Below are 15020 nucleotides of genomic sequence, written 5' to 3'. Positions count from 1 at the left end.
GGTCTGGCTATGTAAAACTAACTAGCTGTTGATAATTATAATTGTACTTGTGACACTGTGTAGCTAACATAGACAGAAGGGCGTACTTTTGACTTGTTATGGCACACTACATTAGTATGTGCAAATCATTGCCATCAGCCTGGCTGCATGAACATCCAAACAACTAGCTGGTTGGAAAATTTTGCGGTCAGCTGTAATAATCGTTGTCACTCTAACATGCATATTAAAAAACCTGTCTGTGCTAATATATGGGTACTATTACTTTACAGTACTACCCAAGAAATGGTCTATGACGCTTGTGTGAAGGATATTGTAGTATCAGTATTAGAGGGATATAACGGTAGCATCATTGCATATGGTCAGACTGGAACTGGTAGGGGCACATAACTTGTACTGTAACCGCAACAGGATTATGATATCCACATGTTTACTTAGGTAAGAGCTATACAATTGAAGGTGGTGTTGAGGAACATCGAGGGATCGTACCCCGTGCTGCTGATGCTATATTCCATTGTATGTTCACAATATGACACAGATTAACATGATAGCCTGTGATTAAACAGATATTCAAACAAATGCTGACTCAAATGCCAAGTTCCTTGTGAGAGCATCATTCTTGGAAATCTACAATGAAAAACTGTCTGATTTGATGGTGAGATCTTTACTGTGTATCAATTGATTCTTTCATATGAAATTTTCAGAATCCAGCCAGAGACAACCTTAAGATCAGAGATGGTGGTGTCGGTGAAACATATATTGAAGGGTTGTCTGAACACATATTGAAAACAGCGCAGGATGTGCATGCCATCCTCAGGAAGGGCTCACAATCTCGTATCACAGCTGAAACTAAAATGAACAAGGTAAGGTAACACAGCTTGTATAGTTGCATATGTGGTGTACATCGCAGGAGAGCAGCAGAAGCCATGCAGTTTTTACGATAATAGTTGAACATTCTGTGTCGGATGACGATGGGTCAGGGAGTACCGTAACTGTAGGGAAATTAAGACTTGTTGATCTTGCTGGATCTGAAAAGTGAGAACACTGGCTACTACATCACTGAATGGTACACATTTTCAATAATCAGATTTGATGCTGAAGCTCGTGGGAAGCAGCAAGAAGAAACTAAAAACATAAATGTGTCATTGCACTATTTTGGAAAGGTATAGCACTGCTTCATTACAATCATTACAAGCTGTATATAGGTGGTAATGGCCCTCACATCTCCTGGAAATAAGCACACACCATATAGAGACTCCAAGTTGACTCGTATACTACAAGACTCACTGGGTGGTAATTGTAAGACTGCAATGATCACAACAATCAGTCCAATGTCTACTTGCTATGGTGAATCATTCCGATCATTGGACTTTGCAAAACGGTAAATTTAAGAACTGTCAAGCATTGCTGTCATGTATAACCAATATGTAGTGCAAAGCTTGTGAAAAACAATGCAGTCATCAACAAAGACTTGTCACACAAAGCTATGTTGTCAGCATACGAAGCAGAGATCAAACAACTCAAGGAGCAACTTAATCAAAAGTAGATTATTTCACTAGCTACAAGACACTTTTTATCTGTTCATTTTATCTGTTCATATAGAGAAAACATAGTAGATATTGAACAGCTGGAAAAACTCAGGGAAGAGAGACAGAGAGTTGAGCAAGAAAAGGTCCAGCAATTAACGAAAAATTAGTTAAATTACTGTCAATTTTAAACATTTAGGATGAGGTGCTGACGGAGCTGCAAGCACAACAAGCTAAGACACAAGCTGCTCATGCTGAGAAGGAGAAGTTTATGAAGAGAATAACTGAGCTGGAGAACCAGGTATCTCCAAGTGTGTCAACATTACTGTCTGTCTACACTGTTAACACTTGAAGCTGCTCACTGGAGGAAGCAATGTAAAGGAATCAGATGAATTTCACAAAGCTCTAGAATTGGTAATTATATTATTGAAAATATGTGTAACTGAATGTACTGTAGGAAAGAGAGAGAATAAGACGAGAAACAGAAATTCAGTTTCAAAAAAGATTTTCAGAGCTAGAGAAAGAAAACAAAAGGTATACATAACTATTGTATAAAAGCAAATAATTATTTGGTGTTTGGCAAAAATGCAACAAGCTACAGCTATCACAAACTGTATGTAATGAACATAATTATGTAAAAATGAATAACTTGTAAAAAAATTGCCCAGTAATATTGCTATTTATACACCTCTAATGAAATATCTGTAGACTTTCAAGACAAAAAACAGAACTTGAAAAAGAAATGTCGACCAAAATCCGATCTGAACCAGATGGAAAGAAGGTTGTGTGCTACATAACTTGTAGTAATATTGTTAGTATACTGTTAACAGGATGATGGAGATGACGAAGATAGTTCTAGTAGAATAAAGGCTAAACCATGTGAGTTATGTATATTAGATTAGCGACCATGATGTCCACACACACTGATTGACATACATGCTTGTGCACATACTGAACATTCAGTTTATACATCTCTATAGTAATAGCTAGTGGTGTTGCTCCAAAGTCTCTATCAACATCTTCAATTAAAAAGCCACTTGCTGGTATGTGTGAAGAGAAACAAGGGATGAGTACAGTTAAGAAATTGTGATACATTTGCAGGTCCAATTCTTAATCACCCATCTAACATTCTAAAGATGCCACACTCCAGAGTGCAAGCAACAAGTAATCAAAGTTTATCATCTGACCCAGGAGTAGTGTCGAGGTTAGTCTGTCATATAACAAGACTGTATACAATTATATTGTGTGTAGACCTGGGTCTGGCATGAGTGTATTGACCATCCCATCTCGGCCAAACTCTGGTCCTTCATCAGGTAATCTGTTTAATATGATAACATGACCTCATGTGGCATTGTAGGACAACCTGGAACTGTTCAGAGACTATCAAGACCTGACTATGAACAAGTAAGTGTTTAACCAATAATGTAACTTCATCTACATCGTGTTATTATAGTCTGGAGGACCTGCTGAAGCTTTTATCTCTTCCCCACCACCAACCGCACCACTGCTATCTCCTAACAGAAACTTAACACAGCCCACAGGACCTGTTGAGGCGTTTGTTGCTCCTTCACCTCCTGTATCACCAGCAAGACCTCAACTGGTATACCATAGTTGTATTATAAGTGATTATCATACATCTACATCAACAACAGGATGAGTCTAGCATAGCTGCTCTTCAAGAATATGCCAGAACCTTGGCCCACCCCTTTTCAGGAATTCCATGTCAAGTATGCCATTACTGAAATACACTTTTGCATTATCATTGTACTCATGCAGGAGCTTCAGTCAGGGATAAGAATATTTACTGGTATGTAAAGTTGTAGAGTTACTATCACATCACACATTAGATGTTTACTAGGCAGTGGAGCAGTACAGTGGTTCTTGACTAACATGGAAACAATTAACACCATTCAAAAAGCTCAAGTGTGTAAATATGATGTTTGTGTTTCTCCATGTAAGGTGTATTCTGTATCCATATTAGGATGTGGGCCAAAGATTAATGGACTTGGATGTATTTATAGGAATCCAAGGTACCAATTATCTCGACGGTTTAGTTGGTTGTGAAACTATATATTTTCAGGCTCCAGACAATTTATTGTATCAGATTCAGTTTACTATCAATTTTCTGACATAGCTGCAGAAAGGTATAATACTATACATGTCAGTTTTGCTGTTTGTAATTGTTCATTCCACACGGCAGTGTAACATTAGTTGCTTCTCCACCAAGATATGGTTCAAGAATGCTAAACTCAACATCCAGGTAACTAACTGCATAACAAAGAGAAACATTCCAGCATGCATTTTATACAGGCCATCTTCAGTAATGTCTATTCAGTCTGTGGACCAGTATGGTTCTTACTACAGTGTTGTCCAGGGTGACCAACTGTAAGACTGTATTTCCTTAATTACACAATTACACTATTATCAATAGAATGGCTAGTCAGTCTTCATACAAGGCCCCTGCAATTCACAGTTCTAGAAGAAGGTAATGTAGTCACTGTTAAAGTCAATAGTTTAGTTAGCAATGTTATTGCAGTAGTTGGGGATCCACTGCAGGCTCTAGTTTAAGTTTAATGGATCAGAGCACATCCAGTTTATCAATGTACACTAATGGTGCTGATATGATGGAACAAGCTGGACTAGCTCAATTGAACCCTTCCCCACTGCACTGTGCTGCAATACAAGGTAGAGATATTTGCTGCTTAGAATAACTTAGAAAACATCTTTATAGGTGATCGTAGTCGGCTCAAGATGTTAGCACGTGAGGTGGATGATGTTGATGTGAGGGACATGACTGGAAATACTCCCCTCACGTACACAGTAATGGGAAGACAACCTAAGGTAACACTGAGCCGTGCATGTTTCATTACCAACGGTTAAGTGCAAGTTTCAGATACATGTACGAAATATTTGCATGCTGTAACACTTAACTAGCTAATAGTACATAATCCATTAGATCAAAATACAACATACACTTGTTCAGTCTATTTAGTGCACACAGCACAAGTTAGTTCCTGGTCACTACAAGGAATAAAATGGTTACAATAAGCCTCTACTGTGTAGAATAGTCGACCATTTGTATCAGCTCCACTTCCTCCTATTTGTTCAAAACTCTTATCCATACAAGTGTACATTGTACCAGCTTTGTGGCCTGCGTGTCCTGCCATAAGGTAGCCGTAGTACTCAGTGTTCCAACCAGGTGGACACTCATATCGAGATGGGACCATTATCATGTTAGTACGACCATATGCTTGACAGAGGGCACAAGGAATATTACGATCAAAGGCATGATTGAGTGGACCAGTAGTTTGGTATTCTGCTCCATACAATCGGGCATAATTTTGATATCCTTTTTCACTCTTGAGATATTGTGGATCAGGTGGTAGGCAGAGTGGTTCAACAGCTGCTCCATAATGATCAAACCATGATCCTGCAGTGTAGCCAGAGTAGAGGGTGTTGGCTCCATTGGGACATGTAGCATTGCCCCATCTCACGTAGGTCACCACTCCAAGTGGACAACTACATTTTGCTTGTTTGCTGGCATCTCTGATTGCTCTAGAGTTAGTTAGACCATTCACCTTGGAGTCCAAATGTTGCAGTTTAGCTATCAGATATGAAATTATTGGAGAGTCTACATCTTCAGCCTGAGTACAGCAAAACAAGGCTACTAGTAATAACGGTAACATCTTCATGGTGTACTTCTGTCAAGACCAACTGAGATTTCTTGTTGGGTTACTTATTTTATACTTGGAGTTCTCTTTCTGGGCTTGGTCAATTGTTACAAGTTGGTGGTAGCACCTGTTGTCACTGGTGACCAGTGTGTATTCTACACTACACATTATAGGAAGCACCATAGTACTATTATAGGAGAGTGTTGATGGTGACTCAATGGCTTTGTTTCTATTAATAGTGTAAAATGACTTGACAGATGAAAATAATTAAGTTATCACTACAAGCTTAAGGAAAAGTGTGGACATTAAATTGAACTTTCAAAACAGCATCCTTTTGTGTACTTTATTTAGTCACATGAAAACTGATTACATTATTGTCTCACTACATTACAGTGTTGCCTGCAGCTGCTAAGGTTGGGTGCTAGAGTTAATGCTACTAATCATGATGGATTGACGGCTCTCATGATAGCAACACAAAAAGAACTTGAAGAAATGGTCAAAATTTTATTAAAGTAATGTGCTTGCCTCTTTATCTAATTGATTATTAACCCATTCTTCAGGAATGGAGCACTAACTCACTTTGTAAACCATGAAGGTGAAACAGCTTACCACATTGCTGCCAAGAGTGAAAACTTCAAGTAAGCATCTAATGACCACAATAACACAATGACATAATGTTATCACAGGTGTTTGGAGTATTTGTGTAAGTATTCATCAGACATGCAGAGTATTAATGAGAGGGATCATCACTACCAGACTGCCCTACATAATGCAGTCACTGCTAACCTGCCAGGAAATGCTAAGCGACTACTAATAGCTAAGGTGTGCCATTACGTTTGCTAGTATACCTCAAGTGTACAAACAACACTTATTCACTGCTCCATATAAATACTGGGGCTGGGTCAAACAAGGCAAAACCTTAGACAGAAAATCCTATTACTATAAACCTCAACAGTGATAATATATGATTACCTTGTTCTAGGCTGACTTGGGAGCAAGTGATGACCAAGGCTGTACAGCATTACACTATGCTGTTAGTAGCCACAGCCTGCCTTGTGTACAAGCCATCGTGGAAACAAACGTAACATATTATACAATAATTGGGACATTACACATGTGTATCAATTATGTAGAGAAATGACATCAACCTAGTTGACACTAATGGACAAAGTGCACTTCACTTAGCCTGTATTGAAGGATCAATGGATTGTATAAACTATCTTTTGTCAACTAAGGAGTGAGCAACCATTAGAATTGTCAATATAATTCATCCTACTTGCAGATGTGATATAAATTTAAAAGATAAGGACTTGTCTACTCCACTACATCTGGCTACCAAGGTAAACAGACCAAATGTAGTGAAGCTGCTAGTTCAACATGGAGCAAATATTACCATCCGAGACACTGCTGGAAAATCTCCATTACATTATGCCATGCAAATGGTTAGTGTATGTGTGAGTCATGTAATGCTATCCCATAATCACAGGGTTATACGGACTGTGCTCACGCAATTCAATCACATGGACAAACTTGATATGTCAATTAATGCACACCGAACACATTTTTATATTCAATATGAAATTAATTTTGTAAAATCATTTGTAATGACAAGTAATCAAGAATGGATCATGGACGGCTAATCAACACGTAGTCAATAAGTTATCATTTTATGGTTTCTCATCCTCAAGTTCAACAATGAAGGAGAACTCTTCTACAACATCACGATAGTTAATGTTAGCCTAGAGTACTAAATACCTTGGGTCACTGGTTGTACTGATAGTCTTGTTCTAGTAAACAACGACATTGTCTTCAGTGCACCATTTCCTTCAGCAACATGTTTCTATTCATCACAAAAGATGCAATACTCTGTAGCTCTTAATATAGGTACATAATTTAATAGTTCATATGGCAAAACAACCATGCCAGTAACCTACCGAATGTATTTTCTTCAGTTCCGACAAAGGAATGAATCTCTTGAGCATACGAACAAACTTCACATCAACCTAACAATATAACATTACCATGATAATACTACACATCTGTTGGACAACCTGTACAACATGAACATGTAAAAACAATGTCTTGAGACAGCTAATCAAGTGTGGCGCTGGGATCATGGGTGAATCTAATACTAGTGAGAATAGTTACAGAAACCACATATGTTACAAACTGAGCAAAAGTGGGTAATTCTATTTTGCCATTAGATTAACCTGTTCATGGAAAGTAAGAAAATCTTTGTTCTTGTTTTGTATAAAAAGACACAATGAGTTATGGGTGCTTATTAACCCTCGGGGTGCCGAAGGTTACTCTTGTGTGGCCGTGTGCGAATTTGTTGTTACCACTTCAACTCCTGCGTACTTCATTCATAGGTTAAAACAAGAAGTGTCATTAGGCTTCTATTGATGAGTTTAACAAAATGAAACAAGTGGATTGTTCCGCAAGTGCTTTATTCAAAAGTTATGCTGTTCGTCTAGGCCTTCCTCACTTCTTGACGAACTATCGATGTACAAGTGATAGCAATAAATTCTTTTCAGCCATAGTAGTGTATTACATCTAGCAATAATCCACTGATTCAGATGAGGAAACGACAAACTTGACAAAAGCAGGGACGAGATTTCAAGTGAGATTTCCATAATATCTTAATTATTATATAATTATAGTTAACTAGTCCAGCGATCTACAACATTTCAGGCCAGGCTTCTTGCAGGTCCCTTGGGGATTTAGACTAGAAGCTTCTTGGCTCTTTAAATTAACAAGCCTTCATGGAACACATGGTCAGTGCATTATAAAAGCCTAACAGGACTATGGTCCATGTGATGTCTGAGGTGTTGTCACACAAATTACCACGCTATTCACTACTGCTGCTTGTTTTGTGCAAATTTGAGCCAAATCTACTAAAAAGTTGTTCATTAGGTACAAATTGCATTTTTATGCTGATCGAGGTGATCATAGTAACCGTGGCCCTACTATAGAAAACAGGACAAAGCATGCAGCAAAGCTGATCCACTTGTTGTCACCTGGAACTGCATATGACTATTCAATTTCCTCGAGGGTTTTGCACAACAGTGCTTCATTTACAATTTGGTAGAAATAGTTTACCATCATCATGTAATTGTAGAAATGTATGGCCTCTTTCTTTGTGCACAGAAGCAAAGCATAATGGATTTGCTATTTCATGGTGAACAACTTGAGCTAGGTCCCATCTCTGTGGCTTGTTTCAGTACCAGTAATTGATTTGCTGCTGTACAAATCGAATTTCTTGCTCTTCCAAGTGTCTAACACTATAACTTTTATCATAAAAGACTGTACTTTTTACTGTAGATAACAGAGGAACAATAAAACGGAATTTGAAGAATGTGCAAAACGACCAGTTTGTACTCAGCCGGTCACATATGGTTGCAGTGCTTAGGCTAGCAAAGTGAACTAGTGTGTGGAGTACATGTCAACTACTAGTAATTTTTAATTCTCCATGTTATCAAGAGTAGACTCTCCATTATCTACTCTTGATGTTATACATAAGAAGGTTCTGTATGCACCAATAATTGAGTATATGAGTCCATTTTGTGAAACAACTACAGTATAAGAAATCTTACTAAAACTTCATGTGAAAAGGTCAGCAATGAAAGATGAAAGAATATAGACATTTGTACAATTACATCTTGTACACATAATCCACTGTATGGTGCAGCCTTAATCATTACTTACCATAAACCACTTGGGATTGTCCTTCTTACTTGTCCTACAAAACAAATATCATATAATAATATATTATAGACAACACTTAGTAGCTGCACAACAAGTACACGATAAGGAGGACTTATAGCTACTAAGATATTTTATCCAATTATCACTAAGCCAGTTGTGCTGTTTAGAGATATAAACTAAATCACAGCTTGTTAGTTTAACATACTCTAATAGAACATACGCTAATATCTTAGAAGCGTATGTTCTAATTTAACTTGGACCAAGAAGTATTACTAATTTAACTTGTACAGTATTTGCGCAGTATAACTATGCCATTTTTAAAATTTAGCTAATATCAACTGGCACCATTAAAGAAATTTCTTGGCCTCCACTTTTGACTTAAACCAAGGATTTTTTTTTGCTTTATAGACTATCACTTCCTTTTGAATTCATAAGCCCCAAACGCCAGAATAAAGTCAATTTTCGGATACTCATCTTTTAACAGTAGAAGATGAGACTATTTTATTGTAGCTAGCTGACCTTATTAGCTGAACGTTCCATTAGGCGACTAAGTATCTCAATAACGAATTACACATTGATATTATAACTTGATGAATATTGTTCACCACTCACCCATCATAATGAGGGTCCTTCCTATCAAACTGAGTATGGTCCACATATCCTTCTCTGACAATCTGTGTGGAACAAAGAGAATAGCAGCCAGTTACAGCACATGATATTATGAACACCTCCACAATCCCTGCAATCCCAGGCTCCTTGCAGTTGCTATGATAGAAGAACGCCTTATTACCGACTTTCATCTGATCTCGCATGATGTTACGAGCCTGCCAGACAATGAAATGATTACTGAAGCCATACAATACCATTACACAAAGGAATGTGTCATGCTAAATGGTGGACTAACCAGATATGAAGCAGTAGACAAGAGAATACTACAAAGGCATTTACATGTAATAACTTGTGGTACTGGATGGATGATAGATATATTGCCATGTCTCTGGTTCTAATCCCCCAGGCTTCCCACCCCCCCTCCCCCACTAAACTTGGTGTCACTTTATGACAATCAAACAACACATTTTTTAAAATATATAAACTACATAATAAAATAAAACATTGAAATCCCCCCCAGGCTACTACCGTATAGCCAGAAAGTTTTGTTAGGAGGAAGCTTTGGCGAATTTGCTGCGATAGGATTTTGGCAAGAAAAAGGTTTGGAGAATTTGTTAGTAGCTAATACAGATTTGCAAACCATTTGGCGGATTTCAGTTTGGCGAAACACCACTCACTCACCAAATTACTTTCCAGCTATACAGTATACCATTTATGGTGTTCCATACATTCTTCTCAGACTATAGTACAGCTCATTTAGAGGTTTACTACATCACTAAGTCACCTGATATGTTCCCGCAAGAAATTTTTACATGACAAACAATTATAACACAAAAAACACACTGTAGTATACTTGGTGTCTTTCTATGTCTTACTCCAGCATTGCTGAATGTTGACTTACTTAGCGGAACCAGCTAACGTTCACCGTCATGAATCGTCGAGTAGCGATTCCTTACTCTTAGGAGCAGAGTTAAACTTTTATTTTCACCATATTACTAATACTGTAGTACTCTTGTTTTCTGTGTTCTGTAAATAATTCTGGACTAATACTAGACTAAGCACATCTAGCTCCGTTACTCTGGTTACAGGTACCCACCCTCGAATAATTATTTTTGTGGACACCATAGGAACTTCAGGACAAGTGTTCAGCCATTTTTCATTGTTCTTTCACCCCACACATATAAAGGTCGTACTTTAAACTACTGCAATGCTTAAGTTAGACACCGCAACCAACCAATAGGAACTAAGCAATTTAGTAACCCCTCTAGAGCCCTCGCTACACTCAGGATGCTACAGCCTCCATCAGGGTTACTAAATCGCTTAATTCCCTATTATTTAGGACTAGTATACGTTCAGACAACTATCATATCCACTTACCACACCTCCAATAATTGGGGATGTTTTAATTGGTGGACACAACATGTACCCTACCTTGATTAACTACCACTAATATTGGAATTGTATGGATGAGTTGCTCTAATGGGGTTGCTAGGAAGGCCTAATTAGCTCGATAATAGTGTGTCCAGCATTAGAAGAGATGGATAATGCTTGGATTATTGTTAAGAAGCTGTTTCCAGCTAAGTCCATGAGTCCAGTCTGTGAAATACATTAGGCCTACTAAAAGGATAAGTTGACTTTCCTGCAATATTATTAGCTATGAGATGAGCAAGAGTGGAAACATTATCCTATATTGTGTATCTCAAATAGTGGCCGCTGTCCTATAATAGAAGCCACATTAAAACTTCATAATCAGATACAGTGTTTCAACAAGTAAATGTGACAAAATGTTAGCACATCAATTCAATATATTGCCCAACTGCTCCAACATGAACACAAAACGATTAGAGTCACCATCAAAGCTTAGAAGATGCAGACACTGGTGTGGTATGGATACAACACTACATACACAAAGTCACAAACTGAACAAGACTAATACACATGGGGTCACCACTACACATCTTACACAATGGTTACCTGATAGTTCCTCACTCCATCCCAAAATGCTGTCTGATCTGGTTCCTGTTGTAGATCATCGATACTGAACTGTAAATAAGAATTCAAAACAATTATGTCAGTCATGCAATCAATAAGTAAGGGTTAGGCTATTCCACACAAAATATTATGAATGCATGATACCAGTGGTGTTTATTGCCTCAGTCCTGTATATGCACCTATAGGTCCATTTAGTCACGGGGAGTATACAGCCTTACAACAGAAAAACATCATGTTTCAAATTAACACCAGGTCTCATTCTGTACAGTGCCACAAATAATTATAATAACAACAACAACACAAGGATGGCTCGTTTTATGGCCTTCCTTTAAAAATATGTTGGAATACATCAAGGACGGTACAGCTTGGAGGTATAAGTTGATTCCAAGAAATGTGTGATTTGTACAGAATGCTGGTCTCAAATGCTCCCCTGGAAACTGCTTATCCCTCTCTATTTAAGAATTCATGCAAAAAGTACTACAATTCCTTGTTTTTCAGTTATAAGCCCAACACATTCTCAACAGTCTATCATTTGGCTGATCACAATTGTGGTTTAAACATCTCACAATTCAAAAGTTTTCTTTTCTACAGTAACACTGGCTCAAGACTAACACTAGCTCGAGACTAACACTGGCTCGAGACTAACACTGGCTCGAGACTAACACTGGCTCAAGACTAATATTGGCTCGAGACTAACACTGGCTCGAGACTAACATTGGCTCGAGACTAACATTGGCTCGAGACTAACACTGGCTCGAGACTAACACTGGCTCGAGACTAACATTGGCTCGAGACTAACACTGGCTCGAGACTAACACTGGCTCGAGACTAACATTGGCTCGAGACTAACACTGGCTCGAGACTAACATTGGCTCCATATCCACTTTTGATAGCTATTTCTTCCTGGGGGCATGCCCCCAGACCTGCTAGCAATAGCTTGCTATGCATGCTGAGAACTTCTTAACTACTGCTAAGTAGTGCTAACTGCATCAATTCTACAAAAGTATTCATTTATCCTAGCTACTCCTTTGTCTCCCTGCCCTCCCCCCATCCACTCACACTTTACTGCATACGTCCCCTCTTGACTACATTTTTTGTTTATTCATCACTACCCAGTATGGAGTGACAATGTTGATATTGAAACTGTTGAATGTTTCCAGACCAGATAACCTCAAACTGCAGAGCCTACATTAGCAACCACCTGTATAGGAAGATCACTTAAACTTAAATTTCCAGTCAAGACAGAAAATTTATAGTCTGAAGGTGACCAGGTTCTATCGTATATTGGGGCATTGTTGTCATGGATACAATAACTGGTTGATTACTTGAATATACAGGAGGACCCCACAACCCTGAACCCTCGACTACCTAAATAACACATGTGACTGCTCTATTAGAGTATTAACAGGTTTATGTGTAAGTGTAGGTTCTATGAACAGACCATGCAAACTTGCTTCATTTATTCTGTGTCCCACTCTACATAAACTTTGGTTGACCCTGACTATGCTAAATAAGCCAATAATATAGTAACCTCATGTAGAGGTTAATCACTAATTGTACTATACAGGAGAGACAAAAGTGTACGGCACAATTCAGCAAATTATATATTCTAATAGAACAGTTACACAACAACTAGCGACTCACTTTAACATCAACTCCACCCACCATCCTAGACTCTGGCTCAGACTTCATCAACCAATACTATACAACAATAACACATGACACACTACTGTGTGACCAAATGTACTATGTAAACAACTAATACTCACACACAATGAGATAAGTTGTATGCTTTGCATATTATCAAACTGACCTGAACTATGCTAGCTAGAAAATGTATGCAACATTAAAATGTTAATGATACCTCACTAGACAATAGTAACACATCTTGAAGGTACCACATGATCACTTCACTGAGACAAAGAGACATTGACATGTGTACACAGGCCTGATATGATCCCAAAGACAAATTGATTAGGTAAGTCAATACCTGCTATCAAAGAGACTACAAGGACTTGTCTTAACCGGAGGTATAAAGGAAACATCTTTCTACAACCAGCTGGACTGAACAGATTTGTACAAACATATCTGGCCCCAAGAAAATTCATTTACAAAAATACTTTTTATGGCATGGTGCTGTAATGACAATCAGTCATGCTGTAACTGTCCTTAGCTAGATGTCACAAACATCACATTTACAAAAACTGGTCACTGGAACCTATCTCTACAACTCATGTTTATGAAGACAGCATAATTTATTACCACAATTTATATAAAAACCACTGTATACTGATAATTAAATGAAAACTTCTTGATCCCATCCCATGCCCTGGTGCACCATCCCATGCCCTGGTGCACCATCCCATGCCAAAGGTTACTAGTTTAACATAGTTAGACATTTGTGTGGGTAATTAATCTCACTTAAGGGGTTGATAACTTGATCTGGGACCAAAATCAAAATTAAAGAACTTGAAATCCGCAATCAATGACTCCCTGTATTCACAGGCTTTAAACTTTCTCACAGGTCCCTAGTGGGATAGCATTCACAGAGAATAAAACAAGAGTATCAAATGGAACATAGTTTCAAGTCATACGTCCTTTTGTCTGATCAAGATTTAATTTGATCACGGTTCCAGACCATAAGTGCTGCATGACAGCCTTCAGAAATGTGGTTTAGTTGAAGACATAAGACATCACACAGGAGCACACTATTTGTAAAGCAGTGGTCTCACATGGTCAGCTACTTTTCTACGCCACAGTGCTTATTGATTAGACATTACAAGTAAGATTATAAACACTTTCTGAGTGATCTTTATTGGTCAGAGTAGGTGCTTATAATCTCTAATTGATAAGTGCCATGGCAAAGAAAAAGCAGTTTGGCCAGTACAACTCATCAGAGGGGTGTCACTCAAATAGGTATACTATACTATGATCTGCAATCACGGTCAAACTTGATCTTGACCACTGCGGTCAAAGTTGGTCAAGATCATTTGTTGTCTTGACCATTGACCTGGTTTAGTTAGTTACTGCTTACTTACGCAGCTCTGAAAAAACAGCTTGACTATTGCATCATGTTAAATGGGCCTTGTTCAGTTGACTTTAGACTTTGACCACAGATCATAGTACAGAGGCTATTGGAGTTACATTTTGGTTCATAAATCATAATCACAGTGTTAATATTAGCCATTGGTAACATCAGGTAATTGTACATACCTGGGCTCCAGATATCACAGCAGCATCAGTCTCATCAGAGGTGCTATCTCCACTAACTTTAGCCTTCTTTGTCCTCCCTGCATGAGTGTTGATGGAAATAATGACACCTCGAGTAACAACACCCAAGATATTAAATGTAGTGTGACACGTGCAGTTATTAAGCTAAACAAGTCTATGTAGACTGCACTTGACCTTTATCCTCTTTGGAAGCTGCTGTCTTGCGCTTTTTTGGCGGCATGGCTAATGCGTTTGGATGACACGGAGTTAGTATACGGAGTTGGTATACGCCAAATAATACGGAGTCAGA

At 38.2% G+C, this 15020-nt stretch overlaps 2 protein-coding genes across 2 annotated transcripts in view; one reads left to right on the top strand and one right to left on the bottom strand.

The window, feature by feature from the left end:
• Window positions 1-6820, top strand: part of LOC136262361 (uncharacterized) — a 7577-nt gene extending 757 nt beyond the window's left edge. The window contains exons 2-37 of the mRNA XM_066056605.1: window positions 270-373; window positions 436-513; window positions 564-652; window positions 702-860; window positions 908-1032; window positions 1085-1160; window positions 1203-1378; window positions 1429-1539; window positions 1600-1669; window positions 1723-1824; window positions 1878-1937; window positions 1981-2057; window positions 2232-2304; window positions 2354-2402; window positions 2504-2566; window positions 2625-2727; window positions 2775-2836; window positions 2881-2927; window positions 2977-3123; window positions 3176-3250; window positions 3300-3330; window positions 3382-3446; window positions 3505-3553; window positions 3604-3667; window positions 3721-3783; window positions 3834-3908; window positions 3955-4008; window positions 4060-4208; window positions 4255-4364; window positions 5588-5706; window positions 5755-5832; window positions 5881-6016; window positions 6177-6275; window positions 6328-6431; window positions 6477-6636; window positions 6681-6820. Of these exons, the coding sequence (XP_065912677.1) occupies window positions 270-373; window positions 436-513; window positions 564-652; window positions 702-860; window positions 908-1032; window positions 1085-1160; window positions 1203-1378; window positions 1429-1539; window positions 1600-1669; window positions 1723-1824; window positions 1878-1937; window positions 1981-2057; window positions 2232-2304; window positions 2354-2402; window positions 2504-2566; window positions 2625-2727; window positions 2775-2836; window positions 2881-2927; window positions 2977-3123; window positions 3176-3250; window positions 3300-3330; window positions 3382-3446; window positions 3505-3553; window positions 3604-3667; window positions 3721-3783; window positions 3834-3908; window positions 3955-4008; window positions 4060-4208; window positions 4255-4364; window positions 5588-5706; window positions 5755-5832; window positions 5881-6016; window positions 6177-6275; window positions 6328-6431; window positions 6477-6636; window positions 6681-6728 (3250 nt within the window). The 3' untranslated portion in view covers window positions 6729-6820. The remainder of the gene's footprint in view (window positions 1-269; window positions 374-435; window positions 514-563; window positions 653-701; window positions 861-907; window positions 1033-1084; window positions 1161-1202; window positions 1379-1428; window positions 1540-1599; window positions 1670-1722; window positions 1825-1877; window positions 1938-1980; window positions 2058-2231; window positions 2305-2353; window positions 2403-2503; window positions 2567-2624; window positions 2728-2774; window positions 2837-2880; window positions 2928-2976; window positions 3124-3175; window positions 3251-3299; window positions 3331-3381; window positions 3447-3504; window positions 3554-3603; window positions 3668-3720; window positions 3784-3833; window positions 3909-3954; window positions 4009-4059; window positions 4209-4254; window positions 4365-5587; window positions 5707-5754; window positions 5833-5880; window positions 6017-6176; window positions 6276-6327; window positions 6432-6476; window positions 6637-6680) is intronic.
• On the bottom strand, window positions 6706-15020 carry LOC136262364 (thymocyte nuclear protein 1-like). Its single transcript, XM_066056608.1, has 10 exons — window positions 14906-15020; window positions 14714-14790; window positions 13145-13201; window positions 11483-11551; window positions 9628-9723; window positions 9512-9573; window positions 8900-8933; window positions 7129-7197; window positions 6950-7034; window positions 6706-6905 (listed from the first exon to the last, which is right to left on the bottom strand). Exons 1-10 carry the CDS (start codon window positions 14949-14951, stop codon window positions 6862-6864), a joined length of 639 nt encoding a protein of 212 aa, XP_065912680.1. The 5' UTR covers window positions 14952-15020; the 3' UTR covers window positions 6706-6861.

This window comes from Dysidea avara, chromosome 7 (genome assembly GCF_963678975.1).
Source record: "Dysidea avara chromosome 7, odDysAvar1.4, whole genome shotgun sequence".
Classification (NCBI taxonomy): Eukaryota; Metazoa; Porifera; class Demospongiae; order Dictyoceratida; family Dysideidae; genus Dysidea; species Dysidea avara.
Note: the sequence above shows the minus strand (reverse complement) of the source record. Positions and strands in the feature narration are given on the sequence as shown.

Bases quoted from the DNA above. Each gene is read 5' to 3' on its own strand.
- LOC136262364 (XM_066056608.1), bottom strand. From the start codon at position 14,951: ATGCCGCCAAAAAAGCGCAAGACAGCAGCTTCCAAAGAGGATAAAG. The intron at 9,574-9,627 runs GTGTTCATAATA...TGTTCCACACAG, and splicing joins GGATTGCAGGGATTGTGGAG to ATTGTCAGAGAAGGATATGT. The intron at 6,906-6,949 runs GTATTTAGTACT...GTGATGTTGTAG, and splicing joins AGTACAACCAGTGACCCAAG to AAGAGTTCTCCTTCATTGTT.